This window comes from Crinia signifera, chromosome 6 (assembly GCF_055691185.1).
Source record: "Crinia signifera chromosome 6, ASM5569118v1, whole genome shotgun sequence".
In the NCBI taxonomy this organism is placed as follows: Eukaryota; Metazoa; Chordata; class Amphibia; order Anura; family Myobatrachidae; genus Crinia; species Crinia signifera.
This window is the reverse complement of record NC_139222.1, coordinates 22,236,977-22,264,391: the sequence shown is the minus strand read 5'-3', so window position 1 is coordinate 22,264,391 and position 27,415 is coordinate 22,236,977. Positions and strand designations below refer to the sequence as shown.

Below are 27,415 nucleotides of genomic sequence, written 5' to 3'. Positions count from 1 at the left end.
TAAATTAACCTGTTTAAAACAGGTGATGGCAATCATACATTAAGGGGAAGTCTAGAAACAGAGCATTGTGTCCCTCCTGGAGAGGGTCATGTTGGGAGGTATGTGACAGAGAACCAGCCCAGTGAGCCCACAGACAGTGCCAGACAACCACTGCCTTCCCATGTTGCCCAGCACTGGTACTCCACAGCCACCAGGTGAGCGCCCCCCTCCCGCGATTTGCGGCAAAACCTCCCCCCCCCGCGCGCTCCCCCCTCCCGCGATTCGCGGCAAAAACACCCGCTCCCCCGCGACCCCCCCCTACCGCGATTCGCAGCCAAAACACCCCGCGACCCCCCCTCCCGCGATTCGCTGCAAAAATAACCCCCCCACGACCCCTCCCGCAATTCACGGCATAACCACCACCCCGCGACCCCCCCCCCCGCGAATCGCGGCAAACCCTCCCCCGTGACACACACACCCCCCCCCCCGATTCGCGGAAAAAACACCCCCCCGCGACCTACCTCCCGCGATTCGCGGCAAAAATAACCCCCCCCCCCGCGACCCCCCCTTGCACGATTGGCGGCACCCCCCCTGCGACCCCCCTCCCGCGATTCGCGGCAACCCCCCCCCCCGCAATTCGCAGCAGCCCCAGGATTAAATGGCACATGCAAAACACTGACATGGCTATGGTCGACAATGAAAAAGGTTGACATGAGTTTTTGAAGATTTATTTTTAATTTTTTTAATTTTTTCATATTCATTGTCATGTGTCGACATGGACACCAATGAAGTGGCACACTTATGTCAACATTTACATGTGTTGACCTTTCTGTGTTGATTTTTTCTTGTGGCGATTCGCGGCACCCCCCGTGACCCCCCACCTCCCGCAATTCGCGGCACCCACCCCCCGCGACCCCCCTCCCGCAACTCGCGGCACCCCCCCGTGATTCGCGGCAGCTCCAGAATTAAATTGCACATGGAAAACACTGACATGGCTATGGTCGACAATGAAAAAGGTTGACATGAGTTTTGAAGTTTTTTTGTCATTTTTTGAATATTTTCATATTCATTCTTATGTGTCGACATGGACACCAATGAAGTGCCACACTTATGTCAACATTTACATGTGTTGACCTTTCTGTGTTTTTTTTCTTGTGGCGATTCGCGTCACACCCCCCGCAACCCCCCCTCCGGCGATTCGCCGGATCCCCCATGAACCCCGCTCTCCCGCGATTCGCGGCACCCACCCCACGCAACCCCCCCCCCTCCCGCAAATCGCGGCACCCGCCGCGATTCGCGGCAGCCCCAGGATTAAATGGCACATGCAAAACACTGGCACGGCTATGGTCGACAATGAAAAAGGTTGACATGAGTTTTTGAAGATTTATTTCATTTTTTGAATGTTTTCATATTCATTGTCATGTGTCAACATGGACACCAATGAAGTGGCACACTTATGTCAACATTTACATGTGTTGACCTTTCTGTGTTGATTTTTTCTTGTGGCGATTCGCGTCACACACCCCCGCAACCCCCCCCCCCCCACGATTCGCGGCACCCCCCCGTGACCCCCCACCTCCCGCAATTCGCAGCAACCCCCCACCGGAACCCCTGTGAACCCCGCCCTCCCGCGATTCGCGGCACCCAACCCCGCGACCCCCCCTCCCGCAATTCGCGGCACCCCCCGTGATTCGCGGCAGCTCCAGAATTAAATTGCACATGGAAAACACTGACATGGCTATGGTCGACAATGAAAAAGGTTGACATGAGTTTTTTAATTTTTTTTTTTTCATTTTTTGAATATTTTCATATTCATTCTCATGTGTCGACATGGACACCAATGAAGTGCCACACTTATGTCAACATTTACATGTGTTGACCTTTCTGTGTTGATTTTTTCTTGTGGCGATTTGCGTCACACCCCTCCCCCCCCCACAACCCCCACTCCCGCGATTCACGGCACACACACACACACCTCCCCCGCGATTCTCGGCACCCCACCCCGTGACCCCCCCCTCCCGTGATTCACGGCACACCCCCGCGACCCCCCCTCCCATGATTCGCCGCAACCCCCGCCCCGTAACCCCCCCTCCCGCGATTCGCGGCACCCACCCCCGCGACCCCCCCTCCCGCGATTCACGGCACCCCCCCGCGATTCGCGGCAGCTCCAGAATTAAATTGCACATGGAAAACACTGACATGGCTATGGTCGACAATGAAAAAGGTTGACATGAGTTTTTGAAGTTTTTTTTTTCATTTTTTGAATGTTTTCATATTCATTCTCATGTGTCAACATGGACACCAATGAAGTGCCACACTTATGTCAACATTTACATGTGTTGACCTTTCTGTGTTGATTTTTTCTTGTGGCGATTCGCGTCACCCACCCCCCCGCAACCCCCACTCCCGCGATTCACGGCACACACACACCCCCCCGCGATTCTCGGCACCCCACCCCGTGACCCCCCCTCCCGTGATTCACGGCACACCCCCTGCGACCCCCCCTACCATGATTCGCCGCAACCCCCGCCCCCCGTAACCCCCCTCCCGCGATTTGCGGCAACCCACCCCGCGACCCCCCTCCCGCGATTCTCTGCAATCCCTCCCCTCTCGCGATTCGCAGCATCCACCCCCCACAACCCCCCCTCCTGCAATTCGCGGCACCCCCCGCGACCCCCCCTCCTGCAATTCGCGGCACCCTCCGCGACCCCCCCTCCCGCAATTCGCGGACACCTAAGTTGCAATACAGGGCATCTTTCATACAATTCTAACCATATTTCTCATATACAAACATTCACAAATTAAGGGGGCGCAGCCCCTTACGACGGTGTGAAGAGCGCCCGTAGGGCGCGATGAATCACCTAGTGATGAAATACTTGAGCGATGCGAGGGTATGGCCCTTGGATTTAAAATGGGCTGCCACTGGTTGTTCCATAGGTTTATTTTCTAACGCTGTCTTGATTGCCGAGCGGTGTGCGGCCATCCTTTCTTTAAACTGTCGAGTGGACATTCCAACATAGTAAAGTCCGCATGGACATACTATGATATAGACGATGTATCTTGTGCTACATGTGAGGATCTGTCGTATCTTGAATATTTTATCTGAATGCGGATGCTTGAATGTAGAACATTGGATTAGATAATTACAAGTTGTGCATTTAATGCACTTATAGCATCCTGGCGTTTTTATTTGCCTAGTGGATGTTCTGTTATCATCAAAACCTGTTATGTCCGTATGGACCAGCAGGTCCTTGAGATTGCGTCCTCTTTTGTAGCACGTCATAGGTCTAATTTTGGAAAAGCATGGCAGTTTGGGGTCGGTCGCCAAGATGGGCCACAGGGCTTTACTCGCAATAGGTATCAGGCTGCTGTTGGTGTCAAATTTTGTAGACCATGGAAAAACTTTAAGGTCGTTATGATGTGAATTTTTTGGTTTAAGTAACTCGTCTTGGTTGAGAGCGAGTACTTTCTGTTTAGCCTTAATCAGTGCTGATAGATGGTACCCTCTTTCATGAAATGTATGTATAATGATGTCAAGTTGGGCAGGGAGTGTATTTGCATTGCTGCAAATACGTGCTGCTCGGAGCATCTGAGAGTACGCCAATCCTTTTTTCAATGGCGGAGGATGGTGACTGCTAGATAGCAGTAAGGTGTTACGATCCGTCTCTTTGTAGTAGATTGAAGTACTAATAATGCCTTCTTTAAGTGTAACAGTCACGTCTAGGAAATTGATGGTTTGACAACTGTGTGTATAGGTGAATTTGATTGGTCCCGGCATGGAGTTAATGGTGGACATTAGGTCGACGAATTCCTCTGCAATGCCCTGCCACAGCATGAACAGATCGTCGATATAACGACAAAGAAGTATGATGTTTTTGTTGTTGATTTGCTCTGTGAAGAAAATCCGTTCCTGGGCAATCATAAAAACGTTGGCATATGCCGGTGCCACGGCCGATCCCATGGCACACCCGGCCTGTTGTAAAAAGATTTGGCCATCAAATCTGAAGAAGTTTCGCCGTAGAACTAATTCTAAAAGTTGTAAGTAGAGCATCTTGTCGAAGGTAAACTCGTCACCCAGAGAGTCCAAGAATTCCTTCATAGCCAGGAGCCCCTGGTCATGTGGTATTGATGTGTATAAGGATGAAACATCCATTGTGCATAACACAGTTGTCAAAGGTAATTTCGGAAGTAGTTTTAGACGGTTTAGAAAGCTGGTCGTGTCCAGGAGATGTGTGGCTTGTGTGATGACGTGGGGTTGGATCAACACATCCAGCAGTTGGGAGACAGGTTGGAATAGGCTACCTTGAGCAGAGATTATTGGGCGGCCTGGTGGAGAAGTGGGGTGCTTGTGGATTTTGGGTACACTATACAAGATCGGCATGATGGGATGAGCAGTGTGTAATGCATCCTTCAATTTATTATCAATTTTGTGAAGGTCGACCGCTTCTTTGAGTAATACAGTAAGCTCTTTCTGGTATTTCTCTGAGGGGTCGCTGAGCAATTTCTTGTAAGTGTTACCATCCGATAGCTGTCTCATAATCTCTGTTCGGTACGTGCTAAGGTTCTGAATGACGATGCCCCCACCTTTGTCGGCGGGGCGGATGATGATACTGTGGTCATTCTGTAGCATTTTTAATGCATGGGTTTCTCCTCTGGGATAGATTAGCATGAAAAGGGGTAGATGCTGCTTTAAATCTCTCCATGGACGAGTCCAGTAGTCGTGTGTATGTCTTAATTGAAGGGTTATGAGACATTGGGTCGAAGACAGATTTGCTGTGTGACCTGATAAATTGCATAATGGGTGTAGGTTGACTAGGGGCTTCGTGGTGTTGGAAGTGCTCCCGTAGTTTAAGTTTGCGATTCATTTTGTGGATGTCAAGCTGCCATTCAAAGTCGTCATGTCGGGTGGTAGGTATGAAAGACAGACCTTTGGTTAAAACGCTTTCTTCGTCAGCGGTGAGTGGCCTGTCAGAGAGATTGAATATGGCTTTTATTTTGGGCCGGCTCGCTTTGAAGAGCCTCTCCCTCTGGCCACCACGGCGGGTTCTTTTGTGGTGGGGCCCCTCCTGGTTGTAACCCCTAAAGGGGGACGTCTAGTAATGGTGCCATCGTCAGACTCTATTGGGGCAAAGTCGCTGTCGGATTGTGAGGACCCCGGTTGTTGAGCTGTTGGGGATTTGCGGGCTCTCCAGCTTCGTCTGGCTGGACCACGGAAGCTGCGAGGTTGTGGTTCACTACCCGTGAGCCACCTGTAGACCTGATTGGTCTCATAGTCGGCCTCCACTGTAGTTAGCTTGGTCCTCTTGAATCGTGCCAGGTCTCGACGGTAATTGTCGCATTGGCTTTTGAGTTTAGCTGCCCAGGAGTCAAATTCGGCTGATGACAGGAGGTCTGCATTAGCAGTTTTGAGGTCCTCAATTTTGCTCCGAGTGGCTCTGAGTTCCTTGCCCGTCTCCTCCACCACCAGCACCATCAAGTCCAGGCTGCATTTGTTGAGTATGGCTACCCAACGCCTGCAGAACTCTGGACTTGATCTGCCAATGGTGGGGATGTTTCGGACTCGGAACCCCCGCGGTATGAATTTTTTGCGGTAATAGTCCGACAAAGATTGGCCATGCAGTAGGTAGTCGGTTTCCCGACGTCTTAATTTGATAAGCATATTATACACGTCTTCTGCTTCAATATCAGGGTTTGGCTCCTCTGCAAATAAGATGTGAGATATCTCATCCTCTGAAAAATTCAGAGTTTCTCCGGGCAGGGTTACAACAATCCCCTTAGTTCCAGTTGTATGCTGGGATGCCTCCATAATATTGAAATCAAGTGTTGAAGGAGACTCAGCTGAGTGCAGGCTGGATTTCCTAGGTATAGATAGAGGGTGGGTGCCGTGATCCTTAGCTAACCGGGCGGGCTAGCAAATACAGACAGTTTACGATCCGGCACTCCCGGTAAGGCAGTCAATGGCCTGGGTGCCTCCGCAATAGTATACAAACACAAGTGGGTGACGGGAAGCTCCTAAGAGGGACACAGTCACCAACGCGGCACTCCAGGACTTGTGATGAAAACAAAGTTTAATGTGCAACAGTTTCGGGGAAACAACTCCCCTTCCTCAGGCAGAACAGCAATACAAAAGAATTATTTTAAAAGTTCACATTCCACTTCTCCATAAAAAGATAGCGATTGCTACTCGGTGAATCATGGCGAAAAAAACCTTCAAATGTATTCGCCATCTGGTCATTGAATAGGGTGATTCACCGTTTTAGTCAAAAATTCGCCAAACAGCACAAATTCGCCATAAAAACATGGCGAATCAGGCTCATTGAATACCGCCCTCTATGTTGTGACTAGCATTCACATTGTGTTTATATTCAACCCCTGAAAGGCTCCAATTAAGGCTGTATCCTGTTAAAGTTTGTACTTAGACATCCCACCCCCACCTAACCTTTGACCTCCAAAACATTCTGATATATGTTTTCTACTGATTACTATATGTAATCATAACTAAAGAGTGCCCCAAAAAAGAGAGAGTCGTTCCTTCTCCTTCTATCGATACATATTTACTCCCTAGGGTGCACCTCCACTCCTTCAATTTGGAAGAGAACCCCTTTGTTCTCACACTACCATTGAAATGTGGATCTATAGACGCCGGGGACCAGGTGAGTAGGATTTCCTTCCTCAGGTACCCCTTAGGATTACTACGGATCCAGGACCCCGGAATCTTCAGCCCAGGAGCCCCGGACCAGCCCCGGAACCAGGACCAAGGCCCCGGAACCGGACTCTTCAGCCCAGGAGCCCCGGACCAGCCCCGGAACCAGGACCAAGGCCCTGGAACCGGACTCTTCTGCCCTGGAGCCCCGGACCCCAGATCCAGGGACCGACCCACGGGCTCAAGGTAGGTAAGTATCAGTATGTGTGGGCTGTGGATGTATTAAACGTTTATTTTTCTGGGTGTCAGTGTGTGTTTTATTTAACTATTTCTTGTACTGTGGAACTACAAGTGCCAGCGGGCCCTTTAATGCCCCGCATGCTGGGACGTGGTTCTCCAAGTCCCAGCATGCGGGGTAGGCTTGCTGGGACTCATAGTTCTACAGTATAAGACAATAGTTTTTATTATTTTTTTACACTTTTCATCAGCCCGATGCCCACCGCCTAGGGGCATCAGGGACAGCCCCGGACTTTCAGCATGGGCTGGTAAGTCCTGGAGGGGGGGACCCCTTCTTTGGGGGGGTCCCCACTTCCCCAGGACCCCTGCCCATGCTGACCAGCCAGGGGGATAATGCTTTGGCCACGGGACCTTATATAATAAGTGTCCCCCGGCTGTGGCATTACCCTGCTGGCTAGTTGGGTCTGGTGCTGGTTCTTGAAATAATGGGGAACCCTAGTCATTTTGTCCCCCGTATTTTGGGAACCAGCGCCGGACCTTGAGCTTGGTGCTGGTTTCATTAAATCAAGGGGACCCCTATTTGTCGGGGACCGTGATTTTATGTCACCAGCACCGGGTCAATGGGCTCTGGCAGGGGACCCCGCGCTTTTTTTTTTTTTTTTAACTGTTTAACCCTTTTTTTCAAACAGAACCCTGCACAGATCAAATGATCTGTGCAGGGTTCTGGCTAATTCGCTCATCAGAATCTGGTCTGATTTTAGACACATTTATACAAATCGCATACCATTAAATATGCGATTTGTATACTTTTCAATGTGAAAACATCTGGATGCGATGTGCTGCGAAAAACAGCCATCGCATTTCCAGAATGTCAAATTTGTTGGCCAAAATCGCACTTTTTTCACATTTTCGCAGTTTATTAAATTTGCGAAAATGGAAAAATATGCGATTTCGCATCCCATAGAATGTCACCCTAAATATCTTGCCAAGGAACTGCTCCTTCTCGGTGAAATAGGACACCTATTGCTCATGTAAAACTTACATTTGTGGTTGCACCATGAGACTGTCCTTTCAAAATTGTCTAATGGGCAATGGTCATTAATTTGCTCAATAGGGTCTGGAGAAACCAATATCTACTGAATATAGCGCAAACAGGACATGCAACCAGAATGGTACGGTCAGTGTTTTATCACTAACAGTAAATAACAAGAATGAAAAAAACAGTGTACAATTCAATTGGCGCTTTCCCTTTAGTCTCTTTTTAGGATAATAAATGTCACAAATGGTGTTAAAGAAAGATATAGTTTGACCTTTAAGCAGGATCTTTCCTTTACATGATTTGCAAATAATTCGGTTTTGAATGGAAATTCTACAGAATAATCGCCTCTTAAGGGGCGCACACACATAGAGATGTGTGCTAAGCAATTTTGCTAAGCTATTTAGGGTAGGTGATTTCTCTGTGTCCAGATGTCCCATGGAGAACACATACACATGCAGAGATTTGTGCTAAGCGATTTTGCTTAAGCAAAAAAAAGGCCGGGTAGTGGTTCAGAATGAGAGATTGTGATTAGAATATCATTCTGTACACACAGAGAGATTTGCAGTCACCTGCTAAGCAATTGACTAGTTTTGACTGCATGCACTGACAGTTAGCAGGAGATATTTAATCTCATCCACACGGGGAGATCTTTGCTTACTTTCTAACCAATCTAGTCAGATTTCTTAGAAAATAGCAAAAATTTGCTCCATGTGTATGCCCCTTTACCCCAATGCGGAGATGTTGAGACCAGAGGACATGAAATAATAATAGTGCAACACCTTTAAACTCAATTTTTTTACAGAATGCACTAACAAGGATTGTCAATAAAAACAGCTTAAAACAAAGCTCCCTGGTAAACAACAAGAGTGGTGATTCCAATCATTCCCTCTGTGGTAACCAGCTGGTCCCAAGTGGAGGTAGATGTCATCTGCAGGTACTCAACCACACACAGCCGTTTCCCAGGGTCCAATAATGATCACACTTAACGTGCTAACAGCACTAATTAGCACTATCCCAGAAGTTTGCTCCTGAGCTGGCCAGATCCAATATGGCCACCTGACTTCCTGTCTGTTTGCGTTCCACCACATCCAAAATGGCCGCCGGACTTCCTGTAAGTTGTTTGCGTTCTAGGATACGTTCCATTAGCCATTTTTCCGGTATATATCATCCTTGTCCTTTTTAATTGCACAGAGTCCCGAACAGAACAAGAAGACCGAGGTTATAAAAAAAAAAACTAGTAAGGGTAAGAGAGGTGGTTAGAAGAAAAGAAAATGAAAGAAATTAAAAACCAGTGTTCCCTTCCTCCGACTGAGAATGTAAATTCAAAAATGAAAATATTTAATCTTAGGAAAAAGGTGCTTGACCAGCATGAAATAAGTGTTCTAAAGAAGAGCCTTAAGTATGCCCCCACCTACAAGCCAGGACCATTTGAAACTTTTTTTAGATGTTCAGAAGTTTATAAGGAAACTTACTGTTAAAAGTTTTTTCTTAATAAGGATGATACCATGGATAGAGAAACTGCCACCCATTCTAATTTTAAACCCACCTCCACATTTTAACTTGCGAGAGGGAACCAACTTGAATGTTGTAGTAGGTATTGGTATTGATGAACTACTACATACCAAAACTAGGACGAATAAATTCAAGAAATCGGTTAACTTAGCACAAAAAGAATATCAGGCCATTAAATCATTAAGGTCTGATGATCACTTAATTATAAAACCTTCAGACAAGGGGGGGGGGGGGGTGTATTTTTAATGAATAAAGAAGATTATATGGCAATGATTAACACTTGAATGATGGGATCACCTATAATAAACTTAAAAGTGACCCCTCAAACAGGATCATGAAGGAACTCTTAGCTCTTACAAGTAAGGCCTTACAGGCGGAGGTGATAATTAAAAAAGACCACCTCACTCTGCACAAGTGGCTGAACTGGTGGCACTGACCCGGGCGTGTAAGCTGGCCGAAGGGAAGTCAGTCAATATATATACAGACTCTAGGGTACTTGTTTCCTAGCACGGCCACACCGATTTACATCGGGGTGGTCGTGTCGGAAAAATCGGGTCGATCGCATCGCATGCGATTTGGTCGCATGCGATGCGATCGTCGCGACCGACCGATTTTGGACCCGATTTTTTTTTTTAATTAAATGTAAATCGGGTCCCTGGGACCCGATTTTACATTGGATTCAATGTAAAATATTCCCAACCCCCCCAAATGTCACGGCGTACACCCCACCCCACGATAGACGCCAACCCGAAGCGTGGCGAGCGCAGCGAGCCCGCGAGGGGCGGCGGTGCGCGTCCTCCGACCTTTTCATTTCCCTACTATCCACGTCGGCGTGGAGTTGAGAATAGAATAGTGTGGCGAGCGCAGCGAGCCACCGAGCCCGAAGCGTGGCGAGCGCAGCGAGCCCCGCGAGGGGACGCGGATACCTTCACAGGTAAACGCGTCCCTTCGCGGACTTCACAGGTGTCCGCGTCGCCACGGACATCTGTGAAGCCCGCGAGGGGACGCGTATAACTGTGAAGGTATCCGCGTCCCCTCGCGGGGCTCGCTGCGCTCGCCACGCTTCGGGCTCGGTGGCTCGCTGCGCTCGCCACACTATTCTATTCTCAACTCCACGCCGACGTGGATAGTAGGGGAATGAAAAGGTCGGAGGAAGCGCACCGCCGCCCCTCGCGGGCTCGCTGCGCTCGCCACGCTTCGGGTTGGCGTCTATCGTGGGGTGACGACGGGGACATCTCAAATGTGAAATGGGTCATAATGGCCCATTTCACATTTTTCACATTTTTTCAGGATTTCAATGTTAAAAAATCTTTTAACATTGAAGCCTATGTAAAAATCGGGGGCATCGCGTCGGGACCTATGTTAATGGTCCCGACCGACGCGATGACCCCGATATTTTACCTTTCCCGACACGATTTCAATGTTAAAATATTTTTTAACATTGAAGCCTATGGGGAAATCGCGGGCATCGCGTCGGTCGCGTCGGGACCATTGTTAACGGTCCCGACCGACGCGATGCCCCCGATATTTTATCCTAGCCGGCCAAATGGACCTGATTTCAAAGGAAATCGGGTCCATCTTATGGATCGTGTACCTTAACTAAAGGTACACGATCCATAAGATATGTGGCCGTGCTAGGAAACAAGTACCGACTCTAGATATGATTTTGGAGTGGTGCATGATTTCGGGGCCCTATGGCGGCTCAGAAATTTCATGACTGCAGCTGGCACACCAGTGGCGCATGCAACATATATCAAAAGACTACTGGTAGCTATCCAGCTATCAAACAAGGTGGTTGCTATCAAATGTAAGGCCCATACATTGGATAATTATCCGGTGTCCCTTGGTAACTAAGGCGATGATGAGGCAGCAAAAAGGGCCCCATGCCCTGTGAATCATTTCTCTCCCCCTTGTAAACCTTTGCATATACCACATGGTGTCTACATTAAAACTTACAGAAATGCAGAATTTGTGTTCCCCACAGGAAAAGGCAGTCTGGAAGTTGAAGGGATGTGGTCAAGCGTCCACCGGACTCTAGAGAGATAGTGAAGGGAGACCAGTGGCCCCCAGAGCATACCTTACTGGCCTGGCAGAGGTGGCACACAGTCTGAATCATCTAGGCAAGGCGGGTATGTGCAAATTGGTCAAAGCATACTGGTGTGCCCCAGGGTTCCACTCACAGGCAGGTAGGGTGGCAATGTCACGTCTTACTTGTCTGAGAAAGAACATTGGAAAAGCCATCCCAACAGAGCCCTCCTAGGAAAGCCCTTTTCAGGTAATACAAATTGACTTCAGTTGCTAACCTGTAGGAATTTAAAGTATGTTTTGGTATGTATTGCCGTATTTTCTAATTGGGGGGAGACATTCCCAGCTGCCTCAAACACTGCTACCTTTACAGCAAAGAAAATAGATCAAGAATTTGTAGGTATGGTATCCCAAAGGTTATCGTGAATTACAGAGGTACTCACTTCACTGGGGAAGCCTTCCAAGTCATGTGCAAACTCCTAGGAATTAATAGTGAACTTTGTACTCCCTACCGACCCCAAGCAAGTGCAAAGGTTGAGAGAGTGAACAGTACTGTAAAGAACAAACTAGGTAAATATTATGGACAGAGGCACAGTACTGCAGTCAGAGTAATGTAGCTCTAGTTCCACACCCATTAAAGTTATCCGAGGTGAGTGCTTTAGATAAGGGGAGGTCACTGTATAAGAAGTACCTGTATGGGGGGCATGGCCGACAGCCGAACAGGATAGACGCGGATCTCCGGAGCTCCCGGCTACAGCGCATAAAGTGTACTGCCGGGGACCCCAATTCTAGCCCACACGCCTCTGAACACCTTCCCCGCTGTCTCCCCCGACTGTGTGACACTGCTGCGGAGCCGGGAGGCACTTAGTGTGTCATCACGGGTTGCGGCCTGCGCACGGGGGTGAGACCGGGGTCTCGAGTTTGGAGACCCCGGAGAGGCGAGCGCCACGGCTCGGAAGAGGGCGCTTGACAGCAGGAGACAAAGCAGGCGCCGGACAGGTACGGTGGCTCTCCCCGGGGTCCCAATTCAGCACAGACGCCCCTGAGACAGCCCAGCGTGAGCTGCGGTGCAGAGACATCCAGCGTTAAAGCCGCGGACCCGCCATCTTAAAGAGGCCAGGAGAAATTCCCTGGATCTCAGGGCTACCCTCTCCCGCCCTGCCAGGACCCACTTGACTACATCAGAGCCCATAAAGATCTCCCCATGGGCTCCCAGGTATGAAGGCATTGTCCATTTGGGTCAATAAGAGGGCACATGTGTTAAAGACAGCACCTTTGTCTTAAAGGAGCCTGCATATATACTTCATACTCTCCAAATTATGAGACTGAGCTTGATCATACACTGGATCTGAATATACAGGCTTTATTGAAGAGAATCACACCTAGAAAGTTTCAACATTATTTTCCATTACACTGTGCTCCATTTCTTCTCTACTGGGCCTGCAGTGCCACCCTGTGGTGAATGCGTTCATCACACTCAAGTAATATACTGCTAATCCACTCATTACAGTAGTCATCAGTGTCATAAGATACTTGCTTGAGCTGGACTCAATACTGTAAGCTGAGTCTGCCTTTTCTCGACCTCGGCTACCTACAATTTTAAAACATCACACCCCGGCATTTAGGAGCCTAAGAGTAGCGCTGTGCCCAGAGGTGACACTGTGGCCTGCTGTGAGGCCGGGCTCGGGAGACCTTCTGACCTATAATGGGTCAATAGCCAATACGAGACGCAGGCCATGACCCCCTAACCAACCACCCACACAATATGGGGGGGTGCTAGCGTTGCCTTCCTGCCGGGTCCACGTTATCAAAATCTCTTAGTAATGAACCGCTAACCTATCAAGGCTGCTCATCTACCATCATCTTCATACACTGCACACTTATGGGGAAAACTAGAAGGGGCTCGCAGACGCCTGTACCCAAATGCCCGGGCGGCAATCAGCCTAAGCCAAACATATTTCGTTATCTCAGACAGAATCCCGAACCAATCACTGACGATCCCCGTCCCTCTTCAGAGTCCCCACAATCACCTGGAGACCCACTCCAAATGGATCCTTCCCAAAACCCCCCTCCTCCCACACACCCCGAGGTTACACTAACCGATGTCTTGTCATATCTTCGTACTTTGCCTACCAAAGCAGACCTCCCATCCAAAAAAGACTTTCTCGACTTAGAGCAATCCTTGCGGGAAACAATAAAAATGGAGGTATCAGCCATTCAATCTGACCTAAACCAGACGCTACAACGAGTCTCCGAACTAGAAGACCATGCTCAAGATATGATAACCTACCAAGATAAACTCTATGAGGTAGCATCCACCCACGCTCAAGAGTTAAAGCTTCTACAGCGTCGTATAGATGATATCGACAACAGGGGGAGGAGGAATAACTTGCGAGTTTGTGGACTTGCAGAGGATATCCAGGGACCTGGCCTTATTGACGCACTAACAAAAATCTTCAATGAGATAACAGAGGCCGCACCGGACAACTCTATTCTATTCGATCGTGCACATCGGGCCTTGCGACCCCGGGGTTTACAGTCTGAGAAACCGAGGGATGTTATCTGTCGGCTACACTACCACAGAGAACGAGAAGATATACTAGCCAGGGCTCGGAGGTTGGAGGCTATTGAATTCAACCGGGACAGAATACACATCTTCCCTGATCTCTCATGGAGTACTCTCCAACAAAGACGTTTGCTCAAACCCCTCACGGATTTGTTGAAACAAAAACACATTAGGTTCCGGTGGGGTTTTCCATTAAGCATACAGGTGTCGCATGAGGGTAAACAAGTGAGCCTACAGGACCCGTCCGATCTGGAGGCGTTCTGTATGGCTCTTGATATAACAAAACCGCATCTTGCTGATTGGGTTCATTTAACAAGACGTCTGGACCCTCCTCGCCCACCGTCGGGCGGCCAATGGTGGCAGCCGGTGAGCGATGGTGCCCAGGCTGCCTCATCTTCCAGCCCGGTTCGTTTGGATGCTGTAACCTGATGCCGCCTCCTCCTGAGAGACTGGCTCAACCATACTGTGAAGGAGGGTTTGTCAGATTTGTAAAACTGTTCTAATGCTTTAGATATATATACATATCCTCTGTTACTTGAAAATGTTTTTCTTCCATCAGGAATAGGATAGTCCTTTTGGGGGGGACCCCCTCCACATTACCATATATTTAGCTAATGTCAGTTCTTTTACTTGTGTTCTAGACCATCCTGAGCATTTTGGCCCCCTTGGATAGTTAGATATTTAGATGGAGGGTCTTTAGAAGAGATATAAAGACTTGATCTAAGTTGGAGTAATGCCCACTCCTACCAAAATGGACCCCTTTACAGAATAGTTATTTCTAGCGTGTCCCTTAGATTACCTGATGGCCTTCCTCAATACCTTCTGTTACTGGAGGCGGATCTAACATCCCTCCAATGTTCGTCTACTTCCGCTCGTTTATAATTATCTTGCTCCACAGGACTAAGTGATCTCGGTTCTAGTAATGCAATTATTTATGTGGAGTTTCAATCGTAAGGGATTCAGACCTTACTTCCCTTAGAAATAACTACATTATCTAAGATGAGTAGCCTTTAATTTGTATTGCACATAATGGTTAGTTTGACAATTACTAGGTTCAAATGTTCTGTACTTTATCCTAAACCCGGTAGGGGACTGCGGGCACATGCCCCAGTTAGGGTGAACCACGCACTTTCTGGACGGTGGTGCGAGGGCGTAACACCACCAGCTCCGTCAGTGGTTTCAAATTTTTCTTGTTGATTGCATGTGAATCTTTGATATTTTGTGATGTCTTATGTTCTGTTTTTCTTCTATCTGCCCTTTTTCCTACTATTCCTTACCCACCCATTACTCCTTCCTCTCCGCCTAGGGATCGCCCCTCCCATGCTTACCCTGGCCTGATATGGTGGACTTCCGTACCGCATATGTCATCTTATCAACTCTGAAATGTCGACACTAAACCTGTCAACTCTTAATCTCTACTCCCTGAACGTAAAAGGCCTCAATATACCCGAAAAAAGGTCGACCTTGCTCAGAGAACTTAGGTCCAAGAAGGTTGATGTAGCCTTTGTGCAAGAAACGCATTTTAAAGATGGTGCTTCACCTAGATTGCATAATCATTCCTTTCCTAAAATATACACTAGCGATAATTCCCTGGGCAAAACACTGGGAGTTGCAATATTATTGTCTCGTAGACTGCAACGGATAGACATCTCCCATCATAATTTGATAGAGGGGCGTTGTCAAGTACTTAAATGTTCAATTTATTCCCAGAAATATACATTCATAGTTACATAGTTACATAGTAGGTAAGGCTGAAAAAAGACTTGCGTCCATCTAGTTCAACCTGGTATAGATATCCATTGCTGATTTGGTAGGTTCTGGTATTTTACAGACAAATTATATTTCTTATTTGTACCCATGGATGTTTTTCTCCAGTAAATGTTTGTCCAACTTTGCCTTGAACGCATTTAATGAGCCAGCCGTTACCACCTCTCTGGGAAGAGAGTTCCAGAGTTTGACTGTTCTGACCGTAAAGAAATTCTTGCTACTAGCTGAATGAAATCTTTTTTCTTCTAATCTATACTCATGCCCTCGCGTCCTAGATTCCTTTCTAGTAGAAAATAGGGTGTGTGACAGTTCCTTATATTGGCCCTTGATATACTTGTACATGTTGAGCATGTCCCCCCTTAAACGTCTCTTTTCTAATGTAAATAGTCCCAAATTGCTTAATCTCTCCCCGTAGCTTAAATTCTCCATTCCCCTAATAAGCTTTGTTGCTCGCCTTTGGACTTTTTCTAATTCTATGATGTCCTTTTTATAGTGTGGGGCCCAGAAATGTACTCCGTACTCTAGGTGAGGTCTCACCAATGCTTTATATAGTGGCATAATTACCCTTGAGTCCCTAGTTTCCATTCCCCTCTTAATACATGCCAGAATTTTGTTGGCCTTTTTTGTAGCTACATTACAATGTATTCGTTAATGTCTACTTCCCCAATGTCAAACAACGACAATTTTTCAGTAAGGTCCTACGTCTTGTAGAGCCGCTTAGAGAGGGCTGTTTCGTGATGGGGGGAGACTTTAATTGGTCGTTAGACCCTTTGCTAGATTGTAACCCTGTTCCCAACTCCCTACGCATGCGAGATCACCGTAAGATCAAACAACTAATACATGACCATCAACTGATGGATGTCTGGAGAATCCAACATCCGTCAGTTAAAGATTTCACCCATTTCTCGCATCCTCACTCGGTTTATTCTCGAATTGATTACTTTCTGGTAGGCCACCAGTCTTTACAATACTTTACTTATAGCGATATAATGCAGATCACTTGGTCAGACCATGCCCCTGTCTGTATCAAGGTAGCTATCCCCCTTTCCCCCCCGCGCTCATGGTCTTGGCGTTTTAATGAACTTCTCCTCTCAGACATTAGATTTAAAAATTATCTGTCATCAGCCATTTCAGAGTATATTTCCAATAATGATAATGATCTATCTACCCCAGTGGCCATTTGGGAAGCGCATAAATGTGTTATTAGGGGGAAGTGTATACAACTGGGGTCCCTAATGAAAAAAAGAAAAAGAGGCAAAGAAAATCCAATTATTAGAACAGATAAAATCCCTGGAACTTTCCCATAAAACAACTCTCTCGCCAGATATACTGAAAGAACTAACAGAAGCCAGATCCTCACTTAATCAACTATTAAGGGACAAAACTAAATTAGATTTACGTAAGTGCAGACATAAATACTACCTATGGGGTAATAAACCCAGTGCAATGCTTGCAAGAGCATTAAGAGCCCAAAGAGCACAAACGTAGGTCCAAAGCATAACAGATGCTGAAGGAAAGAAAGCCCACACTTTTACACAAATTGCAAAAGCCTTTGAAGTGTATTACACTCGCCTTTATAATTTGAAAGGGGAATTGTCCCCACCTGAAGGCCTTCAACTTAAACAAGAAATCAATAACTACCTAACATCGATCTGTTTCCCCCAACTCTCAGAAGCCGACATATTGTGGCTTGAACAACCCTTTTCTATAAAAGGAGCTTGAACAAGCACTCTCAAATACCCCGTCTGGAAAAAGCCCCGGCCCAGATGGGTTCCCAATCAATTACTATAAATCATTTTGTTCGACACTTATGCCCCTCTATCTAAAGGCATGTAACTCCATATCTAAAGAATCCCTATTCTCTTCCCAAAGTCTAGACGCCCATATCTCCATAATCCCAAAAGAAGGAAAAGATCCTGCCCAATGTTCAAGTTATAGACCTATATCGCTCCTAAACACAGACCTGAAGCTCTTTGCTAAGCTTCTTGCTTCACGGCTTGGGCTTCTTCTCCCTGGGCTGGTGCATGGGGACCAGGTGGGCTTTGTTACAGGGAGAGAGGCTAAAGATAACACAACTAAAATAATTGATTTAATACACTTTGCAAAACTTCAAGAAGCCCACGTGGTCCTCCTGTCCACCGATGCGGAGGAGGCTTTCGACAGAATAAATTGGACCTTTATGGAAACTCTGCTTGAGCGCATAGGATTAGGCCCGAACTGCCTACACCGTATTTTAGTTTTGTATAGCTCTCCTTCTGCCCGTGTGAGAGTAAATGGGGCCCTTTCAGATTTGTTCAGTATTCGGAATGGCACGCGTCAGGGCTGCCCTCTCTCACCCTTAATTTTCGTATTGTGTATGGAGGCTCTGGCGCGTGCAATTCGAATGAATGAAAACATCAAGGGTATTGAAGTGGGTAGGACTGAACATAAATTGGTTTTATATGCGGATGACCTCTTAGCATCCATATCCAGTCCCATCACTTCCCTGCCATCTCTGATGTTGGAGTTTGAGAGATTTGCCCGCCTATCTAATTTCAAAATCAATTACTCAAAATCTGTTGCCCTGAATATCTCTGCACCAGGCATGTTAATCGAGGGCTTTAAAAAAGCCTACTCTTTCCAATGGCAGCAAACATATATCAAGTATTTAGGGGTCCAGCTGTCCAGAGACAACTCAAACCTTTTTCAGCTCAACTTTGTTCCTTTATTGACCAATATAAAAACAGCCTTCTCGAAATGGTCTGCTCTTCGACTGTCCTGGCTGGGCAGAGTAAATACAGTAAAGATGAATATCCTCCCTAAGGTACTATACTTGCTACAAACCCTCCCGATTACAATCCCGCCCTCCTTTTTTAAAGAGTTACAAGGTCCAGTTGGGAAATTTGTTTGGGGTAACAGCAAGCCTAGGCTAGCCCAAAAAATTCTTGTGCAAAGTCGAGACAGAGGAGGTTTGCAACTCCACCACTTTTTAAGTTACTATCACTCGGTCCACCTCTCTAGAATTGTAGAGATGGCTAGGCCTGTTCAGTGTAAACAATGGTCCGCCATAGAGGGACATTCAGTGGGGGTATCCCCTCGGGTCGCCCCTTGGCTCCAGAAGACTCCTACAGTCCGACACCCAACCATGTCTCCAACACTCCAATGTTGGAATAAATTCAGACGCCTTCCCTACTTTAACTCAGGGACTTCCCTTCTCACTCCACTAATCAATAACCCTGAATTTCTCCCAGGTTTCGCCCTTCGGAACCTCCCGAGGCGTCACTCTATAGATGTGTCTTACCTGGGGCAAATAGTAGATAAGACCGGAATACGGTCTTTTGCGGATCTTCACACTGAAATTGGTCTCCCGTCGGATCTCTTCTGGTTCTACCTACAGGTTAGACATTACGGGGGAAATTTACTAAAGGAAATTTGTAAAAAATAGGTGTATTTGTATCCAGAAATACACTTATTTTTGACATTTACTATCCCAAAAATACGGCAATTCATATTCGTATTGATAGCACATCAACACGACTACGAATTGCCGTAATTTCGGGATAGTAAATGTCAAAAATAAGTGTATTTCTGGATACAAATACACCAATTTTTTTACAAATTTCCTTTAGTAAATTTCCCCCAACATCTCCTACCTTCCCAAACGAAAGCAGGGGTGGGAACCGACCCCCTTTGAATTGCTACTTCTTTCCCAGGAGTTCCCAAAACATTTGATCTCAAAATTTTACCAAATATGCTTAAGTAACCTTCCAGATTTAACACCTGCCTATACTATAGCTTGGAATAAGGAGTTGGGTCGGGATCTGTCGGAAGACCAATGGACTCAAATATTTAAATATGTCTTTGCATCTTCCTCCTCAATACAAACACTAGAAACCCAATACAAGATATTATCCCGCTGGTATAGATGCCCATCGACACTACACAAGATGAACAATACCCTGCCTAATGTATGCTGGAGATGTAACCAATCTCCAGGCACTCCCATACATATTTGGTGGACATGTCCAGCCATCCAAATATATTGGCGGCAGATTCACAATATCTCAGAAAAAATAACTAACTCTTCACTTCCTTTTAGTCCTGCATTCTGGTTACTTAACCTCATAGACATGCCTATCTCCAGGTTTAAAAAATCCTTGATTAGACACTTAATGAATGCAGCAAGAGCGGTTATACCGTGCCACTGGAGGTCTTCGGAGCCTCCCTCCCTCTCTCACTGGTTCCGTAGGGTGGACCTATACATGAATATGGAAGATCTAACATCCTTTTTGAAGGACTCTGCACAGACCTTTACTGCCAACTGGCTTGAATGGCTTACCTTTAAGGAATCCCCTGACTATACTCGCACCACTTCAGCAGGTCGGGTTCCTGCCACCCAGTGATCCCTAGGCGCACCTCTTTCCCCTCCCTCCCCCAACCCCCTTTCATTTCCTCGTTTCAATAAAAATTGATTGCATAAAAAAAAAAGAACTACAAGTCCCAGCATACCATACTTGCCTACCTGACCCTCTCCATGAGGGAGAAAATGCTCTGCTCCTGGACTTCCCTGGTAATGTAGGATTGCCATCACCTGTGGTGACACCTTTTCTTATCAATTACCTAGCTCCCCACAGGTGATGGCAATCCTACATTACCAGGGAAGTCCAGGAGCAGAGCATTTTCTCCCTCATGGAGAGGGTCAGGTAGGCAAGTATGCAGCATACACACCAGTGTACAAGAACTACAAGTCCCAGCATGCACACCAGTCTCTGCCTTGCAGCACCACAGCTAGGGCTGGGAGGACTCAGCTGCCTCTCCCTGGTCCCAGTGATAGCACACACCTGGTATTATACTGCAGCCTGTGTGAGTAGAACAGCAGCTCCCCTGTAAGTGCCCTTATGGCTCACACCCAGCAATCACTACTATGCTGTTACTAGCAGTATAATACCTGGGGTCACCTGGTGCCAGCTGCAGCACTCTCCCTGCTGCCTGCCATGCACACCACCAGGAAGGGACGTTTCCCTGGTAACACAGCTCCTCCCACTCTGCTCCCCCCTGTATAATAACACGTTGGCGGTACAAACACAGACATTCCGCCGCCTGTATGAAACTATAGGCATCTGGGAGAGCTGTATGAAAACACTGGGACATCACAGCCGGACTGATAGAAGAGGTAATTGCATCTGGGAGAATGAATAGAGTTATGTGATGTGAGGTTACCGGTAGCTGATTCCATGCTATATATACGACTATATATGACTAGTAAGGATCCTTAACAACTGTCCCCTGTGTGAGAGAGCGGCGGCCATTTTCACGAAGACCGGCCGATCAACGCGCGTTCAGTGGCTGCAGCATCTCGGCTTCCTGCTGGGGCAGCGCTGCTGATCTTACCTGAGGCCTCTCACTTCCAGCAGCCACGGTGATTAAGTTACGGGGGACCGAGAGAAGACATTGCTGTATCTGGCAGCAGGTGATGGTATTGTGCTGCCCTGGTGTTATTATACAGGGGGAGCAGCATGTGGTGTCCTGTTATACAGGGGGAGCAGCCTGCGGTGTCCTGTTATACAGGGGGAGCAGCCTGCGGTGTCCTGTTATACAGGGGGAGCAGCCTGCGGTGTCCTGTTATACAGGGGGAGCAGCCTGCGGTGTCCTGTTATACAGGGGGAGCTGCCTGTGTTGTCCTGTTATACAGGGGGAGCCGCATGTGGTGTCCTGTTGTACGGGGGGTGGAGCGGCCTGTGGTGTCCTGTTATTGGGGGGGGGGGGGAGGGAGAGAGAGAGAGAGGAAGCGGCCTGTGGTTTATTAATATTATGGAATATCAGATCCAATAACCCATTTCCCTGGTAATAATAGTGTAAGTGCCTATTTCCTGTGGACACTTTATGGCAGCTGTCCTGTCATTCACATGTGATAACTCTCCATATTGGATATTGCAGACTTCTTTTCACCTACTCCCGAGCAGGTGAAATGCTGATGGGAATCCCTATTTTGAGGTGCATTTTTGGGACTTGGTTCAGAACCTCTTTGGCCACCCCACTTAATACTAATTATACACTCTGACGTTTTTAATTAGCCAATAATGAGATGTGGGGGGCTTTATGAGAGGGACAAGTGTTTTTAGGCTTGCAGGTAGGAATTATCAGTTTTTGACACTGCCTTTTTCATATACCCCAAATATGATAGTATTTATATTACACACAGAAGCTGCTTTTCTTATTTTCAGTGGTTTTTATTGCAGCCATTTAACATATTTATAAACCTTTATATTCTGCCCTGTGTTATCCTATGTTACTTTGCCATGTTTGGGGGGTCCAGGGTGATTTCCCTAATGTCACCTGGTTAACACATTTTTGAAATGTCTCATAGGATTGGTAAAAAAAAGGAGAGCACATAACTGCGATATGTGATAAGTGCGGTAACTTTACCTGCGAATGTGGGTCAGGTTATCGCTGCTAATAGGATATTTCCCTGTTGTTGTTGTATCTATTTTTCATCTTTCAAAACCTGCAGTTCTTCTTCCTAGCCTGGGGTGTCGCTCGCTGCTGTGATGCTTCTAGCACAATCTGGTCTGCATATCAGTGCTGAAATACAGACCACACTGTGCTAGAATCACCACAGCAGACAGCGACACCCCAGGCAGGGAGGAGGAACTGCACGAGGTGTGGCAGCTGCAGGGTGCTATAGTGAACACTACCTATGTGAGGGTATTAATCACAGCTATACACTACTGGATCACAGCGACTACTTAATAACTGACCACACACTAGGTGCTGACGCCTCACTGTGATTAATAATCTCTACTGAGCTGATCAGATGATAAGGATTAAACCACCATCTATATCCCTCATATGGGTACAGGTGCCCCAAGCAGCTATGGGATATAATACTGCCATTTACATAAGGGTGACCTCAGTATACATATGATGTAATCTGATAAATTATGTATAACAAATCCTCCCTCAGAGCACAGTACAGAAGTGTGTATAATACAGGGCGTGACAAATCCCGGTCACCAAGGTGACCAGATTTTGCTTCCCAGCGACCAGATTATTATATTTTTGCACGAGTGAGGAAACAGAATCTGGCCATGGTGAGCCAGTGCCTGCCCCCTCTCCCCTCCTAACAGAACAGCACAGCGCTTAATAAAATTGTACAGTGCCAATCGCACAGTGTATGGGCACCCTAACCTTGTCTGGCTCCTAGATTTTAAAATTTTTTGTCAAGCCCTGGTGTAATATATAGGCCTTTATTTATGACACAAGTAATGATTGCAGCAATAATACACAGACATCCCAGTATCTAGTCTCTTTTTTCATTGCAGCGATTCACAAACTGTGGGTCCCGACCTTCTCAGCATGAGGTCACGGCTCCATGTTGCTGACCGTCAGGCTAATGACTTCTCTGATCTCAGTCAGAAATCCACTGATACTAGACTCCTGGCAACACAGAGATCTGAGGAGTCATCAGGCAGACTTCCTGTCATCAACTGCTTCCCCATTCTGGGTACACCGGGGGATGTGACCGGAGAGGTGACTGCTGGGAATGGGACATTATACAGTAACACCGGGGGTTGTGACCGGAGAGGTGACTGCTGGGAATGGGACATTATACAGTAACACCGGGGGATGGGACCGGAGAGGTGACTGCTGGGAATGGGACCTTATAAAGTTACACCGGGGGTTGTGACAGGAGAGGTGACTGCTGGGAATGGGACATTATACTCTAACACCGGGGGATGTGATTGGAGAGGTGACTGCTGGGAATGGGACATTATACAGTAACACCGGGGGATGTGACCGGAGAGGAGACTGCTGGGAATGGGACATTATACAGTAACACCGGGGGATGTGACCGGAGAGGTGACTGCTGGGAATGATACATTATACAGTAACACCGGGGGAGGTGACTGCTGGGAATGGTACATTATACAGTAACACCTGGGGAGGTGACTGCTGGGAATGGGGCATTATACAGTAACACTGGGAGATGTGACCGGAGAGGTGACTGCTGGGAATTGGACATTATACAGTAACACCGGGGGATGTGACAGGAGAGGTGACTGCTGGGAATGGGGCGTTATACAGTAACACTGGGGGATGCGACTGGAGAGGTGACTGCTGGGAATGGGGCGTTATACAGTAACACCGGGGGATGTGACTGCTGGGAATGGGACATTATACAGTAACACCGGGGGAGGTGACTGCTGGGAATGGGGCATTATACAGTAACAACGGGGGATGTGACCGGAGAGGCGACTGCTGGGAATTGGACATTATACAGTAACACCGGGGGATGTGACAGGAGAGGTGACTGCTGGGAATGGGACATTATACAGTAACACCGGGGGATGTGATTGGAGAGGTGACTGCTGGGAATGGGACATTATACAGTAACACCGGGGGATGTGACCGTAGAGGAGACTGCTGGAAATGGGACATTATACAGTAACACCGGGGGATGTGACCGGAGAGGTGACTGCTGGGAATGATACATTATACAGTATCACTGGGGGATGTGACCGGAGAGGTGACTGCTGGGAATGGGGCATTATACAGTAACACCGGGGGATGTGACAGGAGAGGTGACTGCTGGGAATGGGGCGTTATACAGTAACACTGGGGGATGCGACTGGAGAGGTGACTGCTGGGAATGGAACGTTATACAGTAACACCGGGGGATGTGACCAGAGAGGAGACTGCTGGGAATGGGGCATTATACAGTTACACCGGGGGATGTGTTTTTGTGATGACTTCGTCATTGTGTGTTGGATCTCTATAAGAATGTCACTATCTCTCCATGCAGGAGGTGGATTATATTATACAATGGTCTGTACAAGGACTTGACAATGAAGAATCACCAGACCCTGACATCTCCGGGTAAGAAAATAATTTTATTGTAGAGGAGAGACCAGTTTTGAGGACTCCTAAACAGTCATCTGACAATAATATATATATATAGGTGTAGTGTAATTAGTCACTGTTTCTTACAGAAGGACCCAGTAACAGAGATACCCCAGAGAGATGTCCCCGTCCTCCTAATTCATTGGAGTGTACAGAGGAAAATCCCAGTTTACCACAGGAGGGTCCGGTAGGAGGAAAAGAGAATGATGTGACTGATATTAAGGTAGAAGATACCAAGGGAGAAGAAGAGACAGATGTGACTGATATTAAGGTAGAAGATACAGAGGGAGAAGAGACGGATGTGACTGATATTAAGGCAGAAGGTTCAAAAGGAGAAGAAGAGACGGATGTGACTGATATTAAGGTAGAAGATACAAAAGGAGAAGAAGAGACGGATGTGACTGATATTAAGGCAGAAGATACAGTGGAAGAAGAAGAGACAGATGTGACTGATATGAAGGCAGAAGATACAAAGGGAGAAGAAGAGACGGATGTGACTGATATTAAGGTAGAAGATACAGAGGGAGAAGAAGAGATGGATGTGACTGATATTAAGGTAGAAGATACAGAGGGAGAAGAAGGGACAGATGTGACTAATATTAAGGCAGAAGATACAAAAGGAGAAGAAGAGACGGATGTGACTGATATTAAGGTAGAAGATACAGAGAGAGAAGAAGAGACGGATGTGACTGATATGCAGCCAGACGATATGAATGGAGTCACAGTGTGTGTGATTGGTGACCAGCAGTGCAAGCAGAGAAAGATCCCTACAGGTGAGTAATAATCACTTATCACAGTATAGAGTTCTGTTCTTGTTCTTTCCCTACAGTCTTACTCTGCTACATTCTCCTCTGTCACTGCAGAATAATGAGGAGAATGGGTGAGATGTAATAGGGTGTGATTTATATATTTTGATAAAAAAATGTCCAAAATTGCACATTTTCCGCAAATCACATATGTAATAGTGAGCAATTTGCGGTAAAAATTGCACGTTTTGCCGTGACCAAAAAAATCTCACTTCAAAAATCGCATCCAGATGGTTTCTTATTGAAAACATCAAAGTCACAATTGTAATAGTCTGTAAATATCTCAAATCCCAGCCTAAACATTACCAAAAATCACCAGAAAAATAGGCCTGCTTCCGGCATGCAAGTTTGATGGAACCATGCAGAGATCAGTGAGATCGGTGCAGGCTCTTGTCAAAAAACTGTAAAAATAAAAAATGGTGTGGGGTTCCCCCTTGAGTATTACCTGCCCCCTCTTTTGGTCAGTTTTGGGTTCCCAAATATGGGGGACCAAAGTGATGTGGTCCCGCTGTATTTAAGAAATTAGCGCCGGTTTCTTGAAAAGGTCCTGGTTCCAAAAATACGGGGGACAAAAAGTATAGGGGTCCAGCACTTGGCGTCAACAGAATGATGTCAAATCCCAGGGACACTGTTTACATAAGCTCCCCCTGCCAAAGCATCACCTTGTGGACAAGGTCCCTGTGGGAGTGGGGACTACCCCAATAAAGGGCTTCCTTCCAGGCTTCACCCATCTAGGGCTAAAGCCCGGGGCTGTCCCCGGTCCCCCAAGGAGGTGGGCACGATGTCTAGTCCTGATGACTGATCATTAAGGAATAGAAGAGGCTCTAACACTGAACCCTGTGGTACTGCACTTAGTACTGGTCTCCAACTAGAAAATGCACCGTTTCCCACCACCCTCTGTTCTGTATCGTGCAGCCAGATTCTTACCCAGCTACAAATTATAACCCCTAGTCCCAAATCCTCAATTGTTTTATCCCGCATTGTATGTGCCTTTGCAAAATCCAGGAATCCCTCCTCTACAGCATTGCCAATGTCTAGATGTCTGCTAATGTCCTCAAATAACTTATTAGGTTAGTTTGGCATGAACGATTCTTTACAAACCCATGTTGATGACTAGTAATTATATTATTCAGTTCTAGGTATTCTTGGATACATCTCTTAACATTCTTTCCTATAATTTCCCTACGATTGACATTAAGCTCACAGGTCTAAAATTCGCTGGGTCATCTTTTTCCTTTTTTAAATATCGGTATTCTGCAATTATCAAGGTCCTTGCAAGCCTCCCCAGCATATTGGGACTCGGAGAACCACAAGAGTCCCAATGTTAAAATAAAAACAAACACACTGACACCCTGAAAGGTACAACTTTAATACCATACAGGCATATACACATTCAAACACACAAACCTAAATATACTCACCTTGCCACGCTCCCCCACAGGTCAGTCCTCTACTCCAGTAAAGTATCCAGGGGGTTTAAGAAAAAGTGGTGCCCGACCCCCGGACTTCAGGAACCGCATGGGATACCATTGGAAATGGCTACATCCAATAAGGGCTGAGCTGATTGGTTGAGGGAGTCTCAGTGACTGACATCACTGGGATTTCCCTCAGTATCGGGGAAGATCCACATGTGTGGACACGCTTATACAGTGTCCATGTCGACATAGACAGCAAAAACTGGAAAAACTCATGTTGATTTTTTTGATTGTGTGGAGCTTTGGTCAATGTTTACCAGATGTTTGTTGACCATTTTTAGGTGTCGACCTAGATACTGTTGACTGTATACCGGCTGTAACCTCCTTGACTTCAAGGAGCATCCCAGTCCCTGCAGGGGTTTGTTCAGGTTTCGGAATTCCTGCAATAGGCCCCAGTAACCTCTGCTTCCCATAAACCTCTTCCCTATCCTCCCAGATAGAGGAATCCCAATCTGAGGACTCCTCGGGTGAGGACACTTGGTGTGA

The 27,415-nt window shown here is 46.9% G+C and overlaps 3 protein-coding genes across 5 annotated transcripts in view; 2 read left to right on the top strand and 1 right to left on the bottom strand.

Moving 5' to 3' along the window:
* LOC146009548 (uncharacterized) overlaps positions 1-27,415 on the bottom strand; it is a 613,273-nt gene that overhangs the window by 317,913 nt on the left and 267,945 nt on the right.
* The window catches only part of LOC146007461 (uncharacterized), a 450,549-nt gene that overhangs the window by 302,284 nt on the left and 120,850 nt on the right, over positions 1-27,415 (top strand). The window lies entirely within an intron of this gene.
* Positions 20,950-27,415, top strand: part of LOC146007459 (uncharacterized) — a 606,258-nt gene continuing 599,792 nt past the window's right edge. Inside the window, exons 1-3 of one of the 3 annotated variants that reach the window (XM_083145819.1) lie at positions 20,950-21,217; positions 24,551-24,624; positions 24,738-25,421. In XM_083145819.1, the coding sequence (XP_083001945.1) occupies positions 24,594-24,624; positions 24,738-25,421 (715 nt within the window). In that variant the 5' untranslated portion in view covers positions 20,950-21,217; positions 24,551-24,593. The remainder of the gene's footprint in view (positions 21,218-24,550; positions 24,625-24,737; positions 25,422-27,415) is intronic. The other 2 variants (XM_083145825.1, XM_083145823.1) reach the window with 2 other exon arrangements.